At 36.6% G+C, this 20,677-nt stretch overlaps 2 protein-coding genes and 1 long non-coding RNA gene across 3 annotated transcripts in view; all 3 read right to left on the reverse strand.

The window, feature by feature from the left end:
• Positions 1-4,420: 4,420 nt before the first annotated feature.
• LOC107601712 (sortilin-related receptor-like) lies at positions 4,421-12,698 on the reverse strand. The gene is made up of 13 exons (XM_016293975.1): positions 12,690-12,698; positions 12,505-12,609; positions 12,347-12,413; positions 11,144-11,226; positions 10,970-11,057; positions 10,706-10,890; positions 9,315-9,434; positions 9,072-9,236; positions 8,800-8,974; positions 7,886-7,992; positions 7,465-7,663; positions 7,158-7,370; positions 4,421-6,388 (listed from the first exon to the last, which is right to left on the reverse strand). The coding sequence occupies exons 4-13, from the start codon at positions 11,177-11,179 to the stop codon at positions 6,321-6,323; spliced, it is 1,356 nt and encodes a 451-aa protein (XP_016149461.1). The 5' UTR covers positions 11,180-11,226; positions 12,347-12,413; positions 12,505-12,609; positions 12,690-12,698; the 3' UTR covers positions 4,421-6,320.
• A 6-nt stretch (positions 12,699-12,704) lies between these two features.
• LOC107601713 (uncharacterized) lies at positions 12,705-14,298 on the reverse strand. The gene is made up of 4 exons (XR_001610971.1): positions 14,222-14,298; positions 13,204-13,359; positions 12,868-12,996; positions 12,705-12,738 (listed from the first exon to the last, which is right to left on the reverse strand). It is a non-coding gene; the product is annotated as an uncharacterized lncRNA (long non-coding RNA).
• Positions 14,299-15,194: 896 nt separating this feature from the next.
• LOC107601679 (sortilin-related receptor-like) overlaps positions 15,195-20,677 on the reverse strand; it is a 79,665-nt gene continuing 74,182 nt past the window's right edge. Inside the window, exons 17-27 of the mRNA XM_016293938.1 lie at positions 19,469-19,600; positions 19,294-19,385; positions 18,956-19,202; positions 18,734-18,872; positions 17,643-17,816; positions 17,426-17,539; positions 17,221-17,343; positions 15,944-16,063; positions 15,712-15,837; positions 15,446-15,556; positions 15,195-15,352 (exon numbers count right to left, since the gene is read on the reverse strand). Coding sequence (XP_016149424.1) covers positions 15,195-15,352; positions 15,446-15,556; positions 15,712-15,837; positions 15,944-16,063; positions 17,221-17,343; positions 17,426-17,539; positions 17,643-17,816; positions 18,734-18,872; positions 18,956-19,202; positions 19,294-19,385; positions 19,469-19,600 — 1,536 coding nt within the window. The remainder of the gene's footprint in view (positions 15,353-15,445; positions 15,557-15,711; positions 15,838-15,943; positions 16,064-17,220; positions 17,344-17,425; positions 17,540-17,642; positions 17,817-18,733; positions 18,873-18,955; positions 19,203-19,293; positions 19,386-19,468; positions 19,601-20,677) is intronic.

The raw sequence follows: 20,677 nt of genomic DNA on the forward strand, positions 1-20,677 counted from the left end.
TTTTAGTCATCTTGATGATCCATCCGTCCCGGTTGTTTTTTATAATCATACAGTTATTTCTAAATCCAATTATAATATAATTTCTGACAGTAAAAACAATACACATTAAAATCAACAGAAAACAACTTTTTGAAATGATCTATTTTTGGACCTAGACCTTTCTGTCTGACCTTTTCTCTAAAGACACAGATTCATTACCACACTGACCTCTTGTAATTGTTTGTCCCGGTGCAGTTTTGGCATTGTAAAACTTAACGGTCCTTATCTGTACACACTGGACAGCTATCATCAATTACCTTCCCGTTACAATCATCAAAGGGGCCACTACACTACAGTGACATGCGTGCAGCATCGACGGAAACCTGCTCAAGAAGAATCAGGACGATTTCAAGAATTTGAATTTTCTGATAAAAGCTTAGAAACAGAAGGCAAACAGTTTGTCAGCTAATAATAATTTTTTAAAAAGTCAAGAAAAAATTATGCCAAAGTTCAAAAACTTTACATTTAATGTTGTTATGTTTCTTACAGATTAATAATATTATTCAAATGATATTTATTCACAGAAAATTATTTTTTTATGATGACATAGGTGTCAGTTTTTTTTTTATATCTTTTTCTCTATTTTTAATTACCTAGCTATAAAGAATTCTGCATTTAATTAACTGTATTAACAGAAAAGCACAATGAACAAAGTTCATTTCATACTGCTTTGGGAACTGTTCACTATTTGTGAGTTAAGGAGCAGTATACTGAGACATGAGAGACATCTGCTGGTGGTTATGGGAAGCTGCATTATGTTTTAGTCCCATTATAACATTTTATTTTCATGTCATTTGTTTAATTATTTATTATTACATTGTCAGGGTCACATGCATAACTCACATGCAAATTAGCTGAGTGAATGCCTTTTGAGGGACATATTTTAAAATAAAAATAAAGAAAATGAATATTTTCCTACCAGTTAAGACTCGAAAAATTCAGGATTGCTGCATATATTAAATATCATGATATAGTACTTTACAAATAAAACCATTGTAGTAGGCTATGTTACCATGCATTTTTTTATTTAAATGAAAACTATTTTATTTAAAAAAAGCCACACCGAGGATGATTCTCATTACTGTTTAATAACATGGCCTCCTGTTCTTCACTATTTTGAGGTATGTGTGTTTAATTTACAATCAAAGCTGAATTCTCCAGACAAACACAGGTTCATGTTTCTGAATACATGCGTTCAGCTGTGAGACCCCGAGCTGTGACGTGAGGATAAATAAAGGACAAGTTCCAATAAACAGAGACAGAAACATGCTGCACATAAAGGCTTCCACCTCTATAAACATGTCTAATTGTGGTTCAAATAAAGCCCACACATCAATAAACACAGGGCAGAAGGGCCAGAGGCTGAGGCAGGGAAATGAAGCAAACTTTGCTTTAGGTTGCCTTATTTTCAGAAATGTCTTTTATTTAATATAATCTGTAATCAAGTAAAAATAAGTTGAGGTGGAGGAGAAGAAAACATTTGTTCTCGGGTGGTGTGGCATAGTGATTATTTAAAAGACGTGGGCTGTAAACCAAAAGGTTGTAAGATCAAACCCCACGAGAGTGATCAATTGTGCACTTTCAAGAGCAAAGCCGTCCAGGTCATTGCAGGCGACTGACCCCACAATATGCACCGTGATTTGCTTTAAATAAATTGGTACATTAGTTTCGTGATCATTTTTTCTTAGATTCATACCTGGGAAATCCCTTATTCAGACGTTAAAGAATAGTTCACACACACAACAATGATTTACTCACTTCCTGCCGTTGCACTGGCCGCACTCACAATGAATGGGGACTGGAGCTTTCAAGCTTAAAAAGACCACACATTCTGCATAAAAGTGGGGTATGCGAATCGTATGTTATATTCCAAGTCTTCTGAAGTCATGGAGCTAGGAAGTTTCTGTGCTACTAGTGTCATCTAGTGGAACTACAAAAATAAAGCATGTTTTTAAACAACCTTTGCAAACGCTTCTTTCGCGCGTCACCCGTCAAACCTAACTCAAACGTGACAAACACAGCTGTTACAAGTCTATAAAAGTTAAGGCTCAACAGGTAAAAGTAGGTTAAGTTAAATAAAATGTCCATCATATAGTAGTACTTTTAACTTTAAGTTTAGCTTACCTGTCGAGAAGAAACTCCACAAACATTCCATTAGATTCCTCCATCTTGTAAAAACACCATCAGTTTACCCTTGTTTTACCCCGTTGTCTGTCATTTTGTTAAATCTTTGAATTTTGCTTGCACTTCTTTCTTTCTCCACACTGGCTAAACACCCTCTGGCTCAGCCTGCTACAGTAGCCACGCCCCAAACTCGCGCTATTGGCTGCGCGGAGATATGCGAATACAAAGAATATAATATATAATATATATACATACGTTTCTGTGGAAAAGATCCTATTTGAAAAATTCGATCACGAATTGGAAATCGCATCATGAGCAGCAACTTTAGACCGATGTCACGATCTTCCTTGAAAATTTTTTTTTACATTTATCTTTGTATCTCACACAAAACTATCGTTAGATCCATAATATACTTTTAAGCTTTTGTTTAGCTTTACAGACCAAGTTTCTATGGAAGCTCGTTTCCGCCACTGAATAAAAATTTTTTAAAAAGGTAATTGTGACTTTTTTTCACAGAATTGTGAGATATAAACTTGCGATTGCGAGTTATAAAATCAGAATTGCGAGATAAAAACTCACAATTGCGAGTTAAAGTCCAATTTTGAGGGGGGGGGGGGGGGGGGGGGTTGTTTTTTTCCTGATTTACTGTTTTTTTTTCATAAATTCTTTTGCATAAAAGTGGGGTATGCGAATCGTATGTTATATTCCAAGTCTTCTGAAGTCATGGAGCTAGGAAGTTTCTGTGCTACTAGTGTCATCTAGTGGAACTACAAAAATAAAGCATGTTTTTAAACAACCTTTGCAAACGCTTCTTTCGCGCGTCACCCGTCAAACCTAACTCAAACGTGACAAACACAGTTGTTACAAGTCTATAAAAGTTAAGGCTCAACAGGTAAAAGTAGGTTAAGTTAAATAAAATGTCCATCATATAGTAGTACTTTTAACTTTAAGTTTAGCTTACCTGTCGAGAAGAAACTCCGCAAACATTCCATTAGATTCCTCCATCTTGTAAAAACACCATCAGTTTACCCTTGTTTTACCCCGTTGTCTGTCATTTTGTTAAATCTTTGAATTTTGCTTGCACTTCTTTCTTTCTCCACACTGGCTAAACACCCTCTGGCTCAGCCTGCTACAGTAGCCACGCCCCAAACTCGCGCTATTGGCTGCGCGGAGATATGCGAATACAAAGAATATAATATATAATATATATACATACGTTTCTGTGGAAAAGATCCTATTTGAAAAATTCGATCACGAATTGGAAATCGCATCATGAGCAGCAACTTTAGACCGATGTCACGATCTTCCTTGAAAATTTTTTTTTACATTTATCTTTGTATCTCACACAAAACTATCGTTAGATCCATAATATACTTTTAAGCTTTTGTTTAGCTTTACAGACCAAGTTTCTATGGAAGCTCGTTTCCGCCACTGAATAAAAATTTTTTAAAAAGGTAATTGTGACTTTTTTTCACAGAATTGTGAGATAAAAACTCGCAATTGCGAGTTTTTATCTCACAATTCTGAGAAATATATAAACTCGCAATTGCGAGAAAAAAAATCTGAATTGTGACTTCTTTATTGTGAATTGTGAGTTTATATCTCGCAGTTCTGACTTCATTTCTCAGAACTGCGACTTTGTCTCGCAATTGCGAGTTTATATCACGCAATTCTGACTTTTATTTATCAGAATTGCGAGTTTTTATCTCACAATTCTGAGAAAAATATAAACTCGCAATTGCGAGAAAAAAAATCTGAATTGTGACTTCTTTATTGTGAATTGTGAGTTTATATCTCGCAGTTCTGACTTTTATTTATCAGAATTGCGAGTTTATATCTCTCAATTATGACTTTTTAACTCGCAATTGCAAGTTTATATCACGCACTTCTGAGAAAAAAAAGTAAGAATTGCGAGTTTGTATCAAATTACCTCTTTTATTTTTTATTCAGTGGCGGAAACGGGCTTCCATAAGTTTCTCTTCAAATAAAATAAAATTAATAAATGATCAATCGATCAATCAACCAATCACTTTTTTTCCTTCCAGATAACAATTTCATACAATTCTGAAATTACATGAAGGTGAGAATTTTTTTTATTTTTTTCATTTTGTAGTGAACTATCCCTTTGACATGTCCAAGTGCTGAAAATGCTATGGCTGTAAGTGGTAAAATGAACTAAATGAATTTCTTGACTGCTGTGTGAGGTATCGACTATTGGAATTCATTCCCACCGCCACACAAAGCAAGAGGAATCAGATTCAAGTTCTCCACATTTATTTCAGCATAAGTGGTTCATAAAACATCTCAGACTGTACCACTTACAAGATTCTTATCTTTAAAACCCTTAGTAGGCAGGCAAGATCAAAGATTTAAACATGGCGGTGTCCAGCGTCACTGCTATGTCAAAATGTTTACATCTCATTGACTAAAAACAAATGGGTTTCAAACTGGGCATGACAAATATCGCCACAAATGGTTGCGAGTAAAGAATACCAAATAAAAACGGTGGCTCAGGATTCACACAAGTGCTGCACTGGAACTTTTATAACAATATACAGTGGTAATTCACAATATGTCGATACACACATTTCCTATCACACTATTCCAGTCCTTTTACAGTTGTTTACTCTTCGTTTTACTCAAGTCAATTTTCTGTGAGCGTGTGCATGTGTGATCACATAGACATACTGCTACATACTTTACTCAGTGTTGTAATAAGGCAATGTGGTACTGAAAGGAACAATTTCACTAAAAACAGCCACATCTATCAAGTGAACAGTTTTGTTTAATTCCAATTAACAATGGGAGAGGGTATCATTAATAACGACCACAAGCATTTGAATGTAAACTGGCCATAAACCTCATTTAAAATCCTTGAACATTAAAGAAGAAGTGGGGTAGACCATATCCATTTTCCTTTTTTCTGGTCACCTCAATACAAGATACAAAAAATAAAGAAGAAAGAAATACATTCATAAACAAATCTGTTAAGTAACACCCGCAATCCAGTTAAAATGAAACATGGATTAAACACATGTACCTCTTCACAATGGTTCGGGAAGGCAAGAGGTCTGCTCTACCCTCTGCTTTTCTTAAGCTTGGCACAAGAGACTAAGATGAAGCCTTCTGGTCCACTCAGACAAGAGCTGTACAGGCTTCACTGCAATATGGAACTACTGTACCGCACAATAGTCTCCGAATTAAACACACTGCGCTGCCTGTGGCAGTGTGACTGATATCGCTGGTACATCTCCATTAACCCAGTTCCCTGAGAACATTAAAGGACTAAAACCATGGCAGCACACAGGATATGCAATAATATTATTTGCTAGATAAAATGCGTAGGATAAATCAAAGGAAAAAAGAAGACAGTGAATATATGGACTAAGTGTGGACAATGTGGACAACACTCAAATAACTGTCACTGTCTTCATTTCGGTCATTCTTTTCTGAAAATAGCTGATAAAACAACCAAACTATGGTTACAGTTTTCACATTTTCAAAAAGCAGAGGAAATTCAACCTATTGCTGAGCAAGAAAGTTAACAAATGGATAGAAAGTGTAAACAAGGTACCATGGACAAATGCAGGCCTATTGGCATAAAGTGACACAAATCGAGCATATGCAACAAAAATCTGATCCTGTGCAATTTACTGTCAACAGCCTACCACCTTCCCTTTTCATCAGCATACATTGGTTCAATTTTTTCATCTGTACACATATGAGGTTTGCTTTTTAGATTTTTTTGTTGTGTATTTTCGTGTTTTTGCACTGATGTACCCATATCTAGGTGCTTGTTTTGGCTTTAAGCAAATGTAATGCTCGTGTGAGAGTTTGTTGTAAAATAAGGGTCTTTTCCCTGTTCAGTGAGTCTGCTGATCAGCTGACAAACTCCTTCACAGTTTGCTTCAGTTAATGCCTACAAAGTCCAATACCCACATATATCATTTATAAAAAATAAGTTATTGCGCATCCGAAAAAAGTGCATCTTATATTCAAAAATATCTGTTTCGCTCCATGCTTTCTTTTCTTCTTCAGGGTCCAGAAACCCAAATCCAGCGTTTTCTAAGTGACGGGGGGGTAAAGAGGGCACGTAAGAAAACATGATGAGGAAGTGGAGTGGGAAGTGAAGGAGGAGGAGAGAAAGAGTTGTCCAGCTATGCAATCACCATGGGAACATCATCTGAAAAGCCACTGATCATTGGAGCGTCTTCATCATCGTCACCTGAAGAGAGGGAACAAAGAAAAAATCTTACCAGCCAATTTCCACAGTGTGGAAGACTCTTAATAAATATTGTACTAAATAAAGTGAGCTGAAATTAACTAAATATAATTAATGTGACCTGAACTTAACTGAAAGTGACCTGAACTAAGATGAATTGAAATTAAATAGGCCTAAACACTAATTAAACAAAGAGCTGATGTGAACTAAATTGAAATAAAGTAATTAATTATAGGTGAACTTAACAGAAGTAAACTGAAGTGATCTAAACTGAAGTCAACTGAACTGAACTAAACTGTCAACTGAGCTAAATAAACAAACTGAACAAAGTAATTGAACTAAACGCAAGTGAGATTATCTGAAATTAACTGAATTGAAATTAACTAAGCTGAAGTGAACTTAACTGAAGTCAACTGAAGTGAACTAAAATAAAATAAAGTGAACTGAAGCCAACTGGTCTAAATCCAAGTGAACTGAACTAAAATGAAACTAAACTAAACTGAAATGAACTTAACTGAAGCCATCTGAGCTAAAGTGAAGTAGAGTGAAATGAACTAAAACACAGTGAAGTGAACTAAGCAAAACTGAACTAAACTAAAACCCAGATGTCATCTGAGCTAAAAACAAGTAAACTGAACTAGAATGAAGTGAACTGAGATTAACTGAAGTCTACTGAGCTAAACTGAAGTGAAGTGAACTAAATGACACTTCTCTGAAGTGTACTGAAGTAAAAAAAAAACAGATTTCATGAAAGGCAGGAGACTGGTCTTACCCAGCTCATCTCCTGAGGAGAAAATGGCAGAGCCCAGACGAGAGTTGTAGTGGCTGTTAGCGAAAGCGGTGAAGCTGTGCTGTAGCCGACGGTGTCTGAGGTAAAGCACCACCAGGCCTCCACACACACCCACCAACAGCAGGAACAACACTGGAACCACCACCGCCGCCATGTCTTCTGATTTACCTGACTGAGATGAGGCATCATTCGGCCCTGAAAGATGTCAAATGTGTCAAAATCAATGTCTGGCTCCACAAATGGCCATAGAAATACAGAAGCAAAATGTTTAACGTGTAAAAGCTCATACCTGCTGCTTTGCCCAGTTCATCATATAACAGCACTGCCGCCTCTCCACACAGCTGGTTGTTGAGCAGGCAGCGCGCCCGCACTGAGAACGTGTAGTTATGGCCCACCATCAGGTTGCTGATCCTGAAGAACGTCTCTGTTGTGTTACCCAGACATTTTGTTGAGTTGGTCACACTGTCATGCATATACACCTCATAGCCCTGAAGAGTCAGACCATCATTAGTCAAACAAAAGGAAATGGGGGAAAAAAGCCAAAAAGGAAAGTTGTTTCAGACATGGATAAACCTCTTGTTAAAAGATAATAAAACATTTTCTTTGTGACAATGGGCACCAATACATCATGCAAGATAAGACTATAAGATAAGTAAATAGAGTCACATGTTGATTTCATTAAGATGTGTAGAAAGGTTCTGGTTTCTAACCCTGCTCTCATTGAAGGTCCGGTCCTTCACAGCCACACTCTTCCAGAAGAGAAACACATGATCCTGTTCTTCTAAGATCTTGAGGGCCTCAGGCGCAGGCAGAGAAACTTTGTGGAAAAAATATACATGCATAAATATACAATGCAGCAAGACATTTCACATATAGTAGAAATACACTACCGTTCAAAAGTTAGGGGTCAGTGCCATTTTTTTTCAAGAAAGTAATGTTTTTATTCAGCATGGCTGCATTAAATTGATCAAACGTGAAAGTAAAGACATGTATAATGTCATAAAAAAAATTCTATCACAAAGAAAAACTGTTCTTTTTCATTTTCTATTCATCAAAGAATCAAACGGTTTCTACAAAAATATTAAGCAGCACAACTGTTTTCAACATTGATAATAAGAAGAAATGTTTCATGAGCAGCAAATCAGCATATTAGAACGATTTCTAAAGGATCATGTGACACTGAAGACGAGTAATAATAACTGCTGAAAATTCAGGAATCAGCTATTTTAAATTGTAATAATATTTCACAATATTTCTGTTTTTACTGTATTTTTGATCAAATTATGCAGCCTTGGTGAGCAGAAGAGACTTCCTTATAAAACATTAAATAAACTTCTGAGCCGTAGTGTAGAACAGGCAAAGATGGAAGAGGATGGAAAGATTTGCTTAAAAATACAGTTTTAATGAAAATCTGTGGCCTTAATATTTTTAGAATGTAGAAATTGTTATAAAAGTAATAAAGCGCCACGGCTGCGCTATATCAGGTACTTCACCGCGTAATGTATGATGGCCCTCTTGCCCTAAATTATGTAATAAGGTTTAATTACAGTAAAACTAATATTAACATATTTAGTATTATACCTTATTTATAATACGATTCAGGCAAGAAAAGAGACGGCTATACCTGTGTTGAGTGTGTAGCTGGCCTCTTTGCTCATGTTGAGCAGCCTGATGGTGATGCTGTAGCGTCCTCCAGGCTCCAGGCCCTTCAGCGTGTACTCCACTGTGTTGTTTTGAGTTGTCACCTTATAGTCCTGCTCCGTTTTACGAACTGCATCTCTCACGTGCACTGCATATGTCTGATATATACACACACACAGAGATGCTTGAAACACCCCATCTGACATATAAGTAATGGTTTTATAATAAAAAATGGACTTTACTATGTGGTCATACCAAAGGACTGCTGGGAGAATCGTATGGCGGCTGCCACTTCAGAGTGGCCTGTGTCTTATCCACTTGCACCTTGTGCAGATTTCGAGGTGGAAGTCGCTCGTTGGGGATCATCTTCACTGCGGCATAGTCCGATGGAGGCCCGAGGTATGGAGTAATCACCCTCACCTGAAAAACAAACATAATCGCTTCATCATGGTGCCAAAGCATATCTCTAAAGTGAAGAGTAGGAGGGTGGACACTAACCAGGAAGAGGTACTGCTTGTCGCTGTCAACGATCACAATCAGACTGGTGGAGGTGGTGTTCACCCTGTGAGGTCTGCGGTACAGATCCAGGAAGGATGTGGCGTAGAACACTCCATACATCTACGACAACATAGCCATGTTACAATGACGTCTTGCCAGACACTTTTCAGCTTAAAGGTCAGGTAAATTTCAGCAAAATGTTGTGGGTCCATTGTATAGTTTCAATTGTGTAATGATGTTTGAAGCACAACAAACACAGTCGTCACCTTCAAATCAAGATGCTTTCGCTTGGTCAACACTGCAAATTTGCGTGATTAAACCTGATGCGAAATCTGCATGGGGTAATATTTCGCCCTCCCAAGAAATTCCCAAACGCATGGATTCCTATTGAAATTACTGGATCTCACCAGCAAAATTTTGTCGAACAACGGTAAATGTGACTGCACCTTTAGCTTATAAAAATTAATGCTTTACTTGATCTCATCTTATAGTATTCATTGTCTTTTACTTTCACACTTGTAAATACACAAGCGCAAAGTTTGTATGAATTCAAAGCAAATTTTTGTAAAAGGCTAGTTTATTTCTAAAAGTGAGCAACTATGAAGCACAACAAACACAGTCGTCACCTTCAAATCAAGATGCTTTCGCTTGGTCAACACTGCAAATTTGCGTGATTAAACCTGATGCGAAATCTGCATGGGGTAATATTTCGCCCTCCCAAGAAATTCCCAAACACATGGATTCCTATTGAAATTACTGGATCTCACCAGCAAAATTTTGTCGAACAACGGTAAATGTGACTGCACCTTTAGCTTATAAAAATTAATGCTTTACTTGATCTCATCTTATAGTATTCATTGTCTTTTACTTTCACACTTGTAAATAAACAAGCGCAAAGTTTGTATGAATTCAAAGCAAATTTTTGTAAAAGGCTAGTTTATTTCTAAAAGTGAGCAACTTAATAGCCTCATTTTTCTTGTGACCAACTTAAACACAAGCGAAATTTGCATGGGGAAATTTTTTATTGCCGTCACACGTGAATTGCCACTGAAATTACTCGCCTGTGAAATTTTGCCAAGCAATGATAAATATGACCGCACTTTAGGCATTTATGAGTTAAAGCCTGCTCAGGAACAATAACAAGAACAATAAAGAGAACTATAATGATAACTTTATTAGCAATCACACCAACACACAATAACGTTCTGTATTATAAGTGCAGGCTGCAGTAATGTCGTCTGCAGATTTAAATGCTCAAGCAAAGTGATTCCAACGATATCGTTCCTCTGTCATTGTTGTTATAGTTGTGAAATGGACTCTGCTATTCTTTTACATTTAAAACTATATCTTTATTATTATAGTCCTTTGTTTGAATGGGCCTTTAGTCTCACCTCAGCTTGAGGGCCGGTCCAGTTGCACTCTACAGCGGTCTGGTTGAGCGCCCGGGCCTTCAGTGATGGCTGGGCAGGTCTGATGCCTTTGGTCTGCTTGCGGAACAGAGCAGTAGGACTGTCTCCATCATCTGTGTGAGCCCACACTGCCACCTCATACACCGTCCCTGCTGTCAGGTTAGAGGCTGAACAGAAAACATCACACACATTTTATATCGCTCCAGAAATGCTGACGGTATGTTTAATGACTGTGAAGTGTTTTACCTTTCAATGTCCCAGAAACCGTGTAATTCCAGCTCTCCTTCACATGTTCATCAAATACCCACGAAATGATAACAACATAGTGCTTCACCTGACAGAGAGAGATCAGTATTATATTTAAATTAGGAGGAGGTCATAAACGTAACCCACACACAGGAAAAAAGCAAACAGACTGACCTGGACTTTATAATCACTGGTGATGGACAAAATCATGGAGTCTTCTGTGATGCTGGTGATCTCAACAGCAGGAGGAGAGAGAGCTGGAAGACACATTATTAAAGAGTCATGAGACACTAGAGCAGTTTTTTGTCCAAACACTAAAACATAACTAGATGTTTATGTAATCTATAAAACATTTGAGGGTAAAACTTCCAGCAAAACATCTGTATCATAATAAATAGTTACCAGACTACTCTTGAAAAGATCACTGAAAAGATTTTAAAGATCTTAATATATTCAGCAATAAAAGTATTTGGTTTCTATTGCAAATAACTGCTCTGTGTTTGAACTTTCCATTCATCAAACAATTCTGAAAAATGTATCATGGTTGCCATAAAAACATTAAAGGTGCTGCATGTAGGATTGACACCGAGTGGTTGAACTAGGTATTGCAGTCCAAATTCAAAATATTGGAGAGGGTTTTTTTCACCCGGCCCCTCCTCCTCAGTTGCCAGATTGACGACACAACAGGAACCAGCGCACTTGACAATGAATGAAATGAGATATGCTCCGTTTCCCACCAACTGGCAACCCTGGGTGCCGATATACAATTGGGTAAACTGGCAGTGGGCGGGTTTCACAAACCAAAACAGAGACCGACAGTCCGGCCCGGAACGCACATTTTCAAAGGAGAATACCTGACAGTAGCATTGTTTTGTGTTAACTTAACATGTTCCTTAAATATCTGCAAACATATTACGGTATTTTTATGCTTTAGTAGAGTCAAAAACTTACATACAGCACCTTTAATCAAACTGTTTTCAACACTGATAATAAGAAATGTTTCTTCAGCAGCAAGAAAAAAAAATCTTACCAACCCCAAACTGAATGGTAGTGTATACACGTTTCATATCACATGTTAAAATCCTTTTTTTTTATTTAATGTTACTATCCATTATTTTTAATGTCTATTTATAAGACTGAATGGCCTTATACTATGAGAAGGACCTGCCTCATAATTATTCATGATACCACATTACTTTTCCAGTGATATTACAGATACAAATTGATCTGTTTATATTTATGCTGAAAATGGAGTTTAAACGACACTCCATAGGTTTCAAACATCCTGTGAGATAAAGTACTTGAGCGTCAATGTCCAGCAGGGGGAGTTAGCGCTCCTCTGTGAATATGTCATTTGCTTTTAAATAATTTTGATACCTTTTTGAGGAATAATGGATTTAATTTCTGTCCAGTTTCCCACGCCTCTGCTTGTGACAGCAGCCACCTGACAAATAACAGATGAAGAAAGGTTAGATGAAGCTATGACCTAGAAGAGTATGTGAAGCAACTTCATGCAGGTTTTTAGAGTGTCTCACCCTGAATCTGTAGAGCGAGCTGGGCTGCAGGTTCTTCACTTCTGCATTAGTGCTGGTGCTACGCTGGGAAAACCACTCCGCACTGTCCTTTTCACTGTACTCCACCTGCATAACACACGCATGAGCTGGTTAGATATAAGTATGTGTTGATAAATGCTATGAAGTACTGAAGGCTTCTCACTCACAATATACTCCCTGATTGTAGATTTTGAATCTTGTAGACCAGCAAATCCACTGAGAAAAGGAAAAACAGGGTGAATCACTAAAAAGAGTTAGACTGGCGGCTTACTGTGGTATAATACTGTACTAGCTGCAGTCAGATTTCAACAGCAGATACACCACAAACATCTCTCAGTGTCTCACCAGTGCAGTTGTCCTCGTCACTCCGGTCAGAACAGTCTATGAAGCCATCACACCTCTCGCTGTTCAGCACACAGGCCTCGCCGTCCGCACAGAGAGTACCATTCACACAGAGCAACGGACCATGAGTGGCTGGAAAAAAGAAGTTCAAAAAGAAAAGCTTGTTAACTTACATTTACAGGTATGTAAAGATGTGAAGAAGATTAGCCACACAGATTAGTATATACAGTATAATGTTTGTTTTACTTGACATTTTTGATGGAAATGGTAATAAAGAGTGGTTAAATCTTTTTTTCTTCTTCTTTTTTTACTGTGTATGACTGTCTTATAGGCACTTACGACAGTTGTCCTCATCAGACCCATCCTGGCAGTGAGGATGTCCATCACAGCGCTTCCAATCAGCAATACAGACTGGAGGTTTCAGGCACAGGAACTGATCTTTAGTACAGCGGCCCGATGGAGGAAGAGTTGCCACTGGAGTCACTGAGCCTTTGACTAAAAGCACGACAGAAACAGCATAAACAAAAATGATCAGGTATAAAAAGACACAAGGTTTAAACTTATTTTAGATCGAAATGTCCCACTAAGTTTTTTTCTTTTTTCTATTTATTAATTCTTAAAAGCTTCTCAGTCTGAATAAGCATTAATATACTATATATATATATATTACAATTAAGAAATTCACTTATTAAGTACACTTTTTAAAAATATTATACATTTTTTTTAATATATTTAAAATAAAATGTGTAAAATAAAATTAAAAATAAATACATAAAAGGAGTATGGAAACAATTGACATGCACTTATTTATTCATATTTTCATTCTATTTTTTTATGTTGTCATTATTAAGGGACAACACTCAATAGTATTGTGTGAAAACTGTGAAAATGAACTGTGGCGCTCTGGGACTGTCATGTCACCCACTGAGCTTGTCTTAGCTGAAAAGCATGAAATTGCATGCATGAACATGAATGTCGAATGTCACACATAATTAAAAAAATTATTTAATTTGATTAAGCTTAATTTATTGATGCAAGAAAAGTTTGTTTGCAGCTAAAAAAAATATATTATGAATATGTAAAACCGATATAATAAATAGACATATTTTTTAAATGTAAATTTTTTTAATATAATATTTTGTGATGCAAAATTTTATAAATGGCTGCTTTATTTATTCTTTCAGGATTCTTTGATGAATAAAAAGTTCAAAAGAAAAAAATATATACATATACGCACATATATACACACACAGAAAGAGAGAGAGATAGAGATAGATATATATACAGAGAGAGACTCTTTCACAGGCCATCTGTTTGACACCCCTAGTATTGGCTAGGAAATGAGCAGAGGAAGCACCTGTGGGACAGCCCACTTCATCGCTGCCATCAGGACAATCAGCGTAGCCATCGCACACCCAGGTGTTCACAATACACTTTTACAATACATTAAAATAGAAAACAATTATTTTAAATTTTAATAATATTTCACAATATTAATGTTTTGTTTTTTTATCAAATAAATGCAGCACTGGTGAGAATAATAGACTTCTTTCTACAATTATCATATAACCAAACTTCTGAATAATATATTTACATTAGATTTAATAATTTGTTAAGGAACATATTAAGGAATTAACATTAAAGGAGCATAATTAAAGGGGTCATATGATGCGATTTCAAGTTTTCCTTTCTCTTTGGAGTGTTACAAGCTCTTGGTGCATAAAGAAGATCTGTAAAGTTGCAAAGACTAAAATCTCAAACCCAAATATGCACGCAAAGAAAGAAGGCGTGGTTTCAGGAACAGCAGTCGTGTTGATGCAGCCATGTCAGGGAGACACTGTGTTTCAGTGCGAAAGCAAAAGCACTTTATTTGGCCTTCCGGAAGTAGATGCAATTAGGAATCATTGGTTAAGATTTATTTACAACAGAACAGCACAACCCAGATGTTCGAATTTGTGCAACGCATTTTATGGATGTGTCAGCTAGCCAATCAGAGCAGACTGCGCTTGTCAAAGGAGGAGGCTTTGTTGAAAACTACGTGTTTGAGAGAGGCGGGGCATAGAGGACCTACAATAATGTACAGTATTTGAAAAATAATGTGTTTTTTGAACATTAAAGCATGTCAACATATTCTGTTACATCAAATACACAAAATAATGATCTTTAAAATAGCATCATATGACCCCTTTAAATGTGCACATTTACATATACATTTTTTTATTTATAAATATAATTAATTGCACTAAATTTACATGGAGAGTCCTAGTCAGAAACACATAACGGTCTTTTGGCTAATTCCTCCTGTGAATGTTTTTTAATGTTTTCACATTTCAGTAAGCAAATTTGTTGGACTCACAGCAGCCAGCATACGTTGGGTCCTCATCAGATCCATCGGTGCAGTGCCGGGTACCATCACACACCAGAGACTGGAACAGACACTGTGCTCGGTTTCTGCACACAAACTCCATATAGTGTGCACAGAGTGGACCTGCAAGAACAGATCCTTTTTATTTCTCGAGTTTCAATTGTAACACAACAAACAACAATTCCACTTATGTATACTTGTGTAAGAAAGCAATACCGCAGTTTTGCTCATCAGCGCCTCCTGGACAGTCCTCCACACCATTGCAGTGAGCACTGGCGGGCAGACAGGTGCCATTAGAGCACAAGAAGCCGTTGCACTTTTCTCTACCTGAAGGACAAAACCGAAAGTTACACAAAATTATGCATGAGTGAGCAACGTGATTAGAGGATCTGATGCTGATGCATTTGGTCTTCCACAGAAAAAAAGAAAATCCAATGGTTTACAATGACATGAGGGTGAGTAAGGCAGTGTTTGAGACTGACCACACTGGGTAGGGTCCTCGTCGGAGCCATCCTGGCAGTCGTCATCTCCGTCACACACCCAGCGCTGAGGAATGCAGTGACCCGTGTGACACTGGAAACTACTGCTCTCGCACGTGTGGTGACCCGCTTTATGTGACAGAACGAGGAAGAGAGAGACACTGAGGATGTAGATGTGATGTATTTCACTGCATATTTCTCGCACCTGTGTGTAAATGAGTCTCTTTTCTCTCACCAGTACAGTTGGTCTCGTCTGACCAGTCCCTGCAGTCGTTGTCCCCATCGCAGCGCCATGCGTCCCGAATACACACACCTCTTGCACAGGTGAACTCTCCTGGGCCACACTTGTGAGACTCTAAAAGAAAGCAGATACAATATGAGCACTGCATTTATGCTAGTTTAACTGAACAACTAAAAACAAACAGAATATAGCTTAAAAAAAGGCAATTTTTTTCAATCCAAGGAAGTGCCATATCAACCAAACACTCTGCTGCCAAACAGATGCAAAAGGTAAATCTTGTTAAAAAATAATTAAGGCATGTTTGACACTGTTTTCAATAAATGAACAGAAAAAAATATATGAATTAACTAATGGTATTTATATACAGCAATATAATAATTTATACATATAAATAACATTAATAAAAAAATTACTATCTTCTCATTTCTTCCATGAACATACACCACAGATTTCCCTGCATATTTTTAAGTGTTCAGAGATGAATAATTTGATCAGATTTGAACTGTTTCACTGAAAGGAACAGTTTTAACCGATTCATACAAACAAAGTGAAACCTAATGCAATTTTTAAGTTTAATTCAGAGCAGTGCTATTTTAGAATTATTCATATACTATTGTTGTATTTATTAATATTTTTAATTATATTTTATATTTTAATTTTAGTTTTAGCAATTTTGTCATGTGCTTCTGACATTTTTTTTATTTTTTTTTATTTCAATTCAGTTTTGGTTTATTTTTTATCTCAGTTTTAGTCAGTTTAGCACTTCAACTTCAACTTATTTTATTTCAGTTAGTTGCCATGGCCAAAAATGAATGAAATTAATATTTTTTAACAGTTTTAGTTAACAATAACAACACTAATTCAGAGAAACTATTAAAATCATCAGTAAACTTTTTATTTGCATTTGGGGCATGATCTTTAAACTGGTCTGTAATTTGTTCTTTAGGAAAGAGCCAATATTTTTAATTAATAACACTTTATTTTAAGGTGTCCTTGTTACACATGTACTTACTATTATAATAACAATTAATTATGCATAATTACATGCAAGTATCCCTAAGCCAAACCCTAATCCTAACCCTAACATATAGTAAGTACATGTAGTTAATTAATATTACTCAGTACTTAAATGTATAATTACACTGTAACAAGGACACCTTAAAATAAAGTGTAACCAAATATTGTGATACTGCTTAATTTTACATCACCCACAAAATCATCTCAGATATATAGTGAATATTTGACATATAGCTCTAAACATGAACACATACCACAATGCTCCTCGTCGCTGTTATCACCACAGTCATCCTCATGGTCACACTTGAAGGCCAGTGGAATGCAGGAGCCTGAGGCCACGCAACGGAACTGGACCGCAGGGTCACAGGAAGTGGTGGCTGCAGAGAGAGAAAGATATGAAACACAGTACATACACATTTCTGGCGTTTTATATGAGACAGGGCTGATGATGTGACTCACGGCAATCCTGTTCATCACTCATGTCGCCGCAGTCGTTGTCACTGTCACACTTCCAGATGCTGCTGATGCATTTCCCATTAGCGCAGCGGTGCTGGTTTGGCAGGCAGGTGTGTTCTGATGGGCAGAAAGAGTCAATAAAGGCAAACATACATTTAAATAAAAACGTTTAATCAACATTTAAAGCTTTTGATATCTGACACTTTTGTATTTGTCAGACCTGTCTTAATGCATGTATTATTGTGGAGCTGGTATCCACTGGGACACTGACACTGATGCTCTCCTGAGGGTAGGATGGTGGTGGAAACTCCATCGGGGCAAACACAGTGATGCTTGTTTCCAGGCTGGGGAAGACACAGAAGACTGCATGGCTGATCCACACAAGCATTCTGACCTACAGGAGAGAAAAAAAATCGTTAAAAAAATATTCCTGTATCCCACGTAAACCAGTGGGGCCACTGTGCAAAGCTGAGCCCATGAAATCAATATGGTAGTTTTGGGCTTTTATTGCTCATCTGTTAGCTTTTATGATAGTTTACTCCTAACAATACTCCTGAAAAATAGCCCTAAAAGTTGAAAAAAAAAAAGTGTAAAAATACACACACGATGTATTTCTCTATTCTTGTGTAAACAGACCAAAAATATTAATGACACCAGTATTATTTTAGTATCACTGATGTACTATTATAGTTTGCTAATATTTTGATTTGATGTTTTGAAATTTAGTGTTTTCATTTAGTTAAAGGTTTAGTGATTTTTTTTTAATTTTAGGATATAGTTTAGTTTCAATTCAGTTTTAATTATTTTAGTACTTCAAATTAAACTAAATAAAAATGATGATGCCTTGGCAGCTAGCAACAATTAAAAAAAAACATTAAGTTTAAGTGTTTTTATTTTACTTTATTTTATTTTATTTCAGTTGGTGTTTATTTTATTTAAAGTATTAAAACTGATTTTATGGTTTTAGTTTTAGTTAATGATAATAACCTTGCTGCAAATTATTGTCCAGTAAAATGCAAGAACTACAAAGATAATGTAAATGGATATATTTAGAAACAATAATAATAATAATAATAATGAAAATAAATTATAAAAGGAGTATAAAATTAGTCTTTTTAATTATTTAAAATATTCATTTATTTTGCGTTCATAAGCAATAGGAGCTGACAAGTGAGATTTTGTGGGACTGTTACATAAATCAAAGGCAACAGGCCATTTAAAAAAATAAATAAATAAATAAAAATCCCTGCCACCACTATTCTTATCATGGTCTTTATAGGTGTATTTCTCATATATTTCAGAGGGACTGACCTCTGTTTTTTCCCTTGTAGAAAATCTTGAGATCCATCACTCCTGTCAGTCCGCCCACTAGCATCTCAATGTCTGGTGAGCCTGATTTAGGTGCTTTGAAGATTCCCATTCTAGACCAGTCATCCCAGTACAGGTCATTCTACATCAACAAAGTGTTTATGATCATTAAAGACAGTTTAATATCAGTTGCAACATTCCCAGAAGTGATAACATTGGGCCTACCTTAAAAACAGCAATAGCATAAGGATGAGGCAGGCCCTCCATTATCACAGTACGGCGGCCTCCATTAAAGTCTGCTCTTTCAATGCGGTCTCCATACGCCTCCGTCCAGTACAGCCATGATTCATCGGCTGTTATGCCGTTGGGCCAGTGAACTGCCTCAGACACAATGCAGGAGATGTTGGAACCGTCCATCCAGCTGCGGTAGATGCCTGCTGCGCGATCGCCCCAGTCTGTCCAAAACATCAAGCTAAAAGAGACCGTGCATGCAACTTAGTGGTCAGGGTAAAGGGAGAATGCAAACTGCTGAGGAAAACAAGTGATTTATGGGAACACCCTACCTCTCTCCTGGCATGAGCGTCAGGGCTCGAGGCTGCTCCACCACTGAAGAATTGACCAGAGTGCGTCTCAGGTCTCCATCAGAGTTGGACACCTGGAAGAGAGACAATGTGAGGACGACTACAGGAACAAACACCTGTAATTGATGTTGCGGTTGTTGTTTTAAGCTGTGATTACCTCGATTTTCTGAGCACCAGCATCCACCCAATACAGCAACCTGCTGATGGGGTCAAATGAGAGCGCCTCCACGTTTTGTAGGTCCTTTTTGACAATCACTTCCTGTCCAGAGCTTCCATTCAAACACAGTCTCTACAACACAAAAACAGATAAAATACATATTTACATATTTAAAAAAAAAAGTAAAAAAATTTTTTTTTAAATAAATATTATTTTTAAAACAAAAAAAAATATTTTTTTATTTGGAAATTAAAGTATTACATTTCTATCAGTGTGGCCTCAATGTATGAAAAAAATGTGTAAATATTTCAGTTTTTATGTAGGGTTGCACAGATATTTAAATTTTGATACCAAAAAGCTGCTGATTATTTTTGTTATGAACAGTGACTAAAATATCCAATACTAAAATTCTATAGTATTTATAGAACAACAAATATTAAACAAAACTAAACACTAAAGATTAAAAAAAGAAAGAAAATTAACATTTTTAAATTCATTAATTGCTGAAGCTTTAGGCATTAAACATTACATTGAATGTGAATGAACATCAACTATATATACACAAATTTACCCAATACAATAAAGAACAAAAAGGGTTCAAATATGCAGAAAATTCTAGAAAACCAAAGCATGTGTAGGACTTGGATTTTTTGAAGAACACTGGGAAGTTTAACTGCTCAGGACAAACAAAGGACTCAGGAACAACCCATGAAACTCATCACAAAGTTGGGAATAATCCAGATAACGACAACAAGATCAAATTAATTTACTTTTTCTGCAGTACTGTGAATGTTTAAGGAGATGTGTTTATTAAAGATGTGAGATAGTATAATTGATTGTGTGTTGTTAGCTTAAAGGGATAGTTCACCCAAAAATGAAAATTTGATGTTTATCTGCTTACCCCCAGGGCATCCAAGATGTAGGTGACTTTGTTTCTTCAGTAGAACACAAACGAAGATTTTTAACTCAAACCTTTGCAGTCTGTCAGTCTTATAATGGAAGTGAATGGAAATCACGGCTTTGAGAGTAAAAAAAAAAACATACACAAACAAAACCAAATTAAACCGCCACCTATTTCTCAAATGGACCATTGACACTCCTAATTGAGATTGTATATAGAGTGTCGATGGTCCATTTGAGAGATAGGTGGCGGTGATGTAGGTAAATACTCAGGACAGTTCAGACATTGCAGTGAAAATCAGAGGTAAA

The sequence above is a fragment of the Sinocyclocheilus grahami genome, unplaced genomic scaffold, assembly GCF_001515645.1.
Source record: "Sinocyclocheilus grahami isolate Dianchi unplaced genomic scaffold, SAMN03320097.WGS_v1.1 scaffold311.1, whole genome shotgun sequence".
NCBI lineage: Eukaryota > Metazoa > Chordata > Actinopteri > Cypriniformes > Cyprinidae > Sinocyclocheilus > Sinocyclocheilus grahami.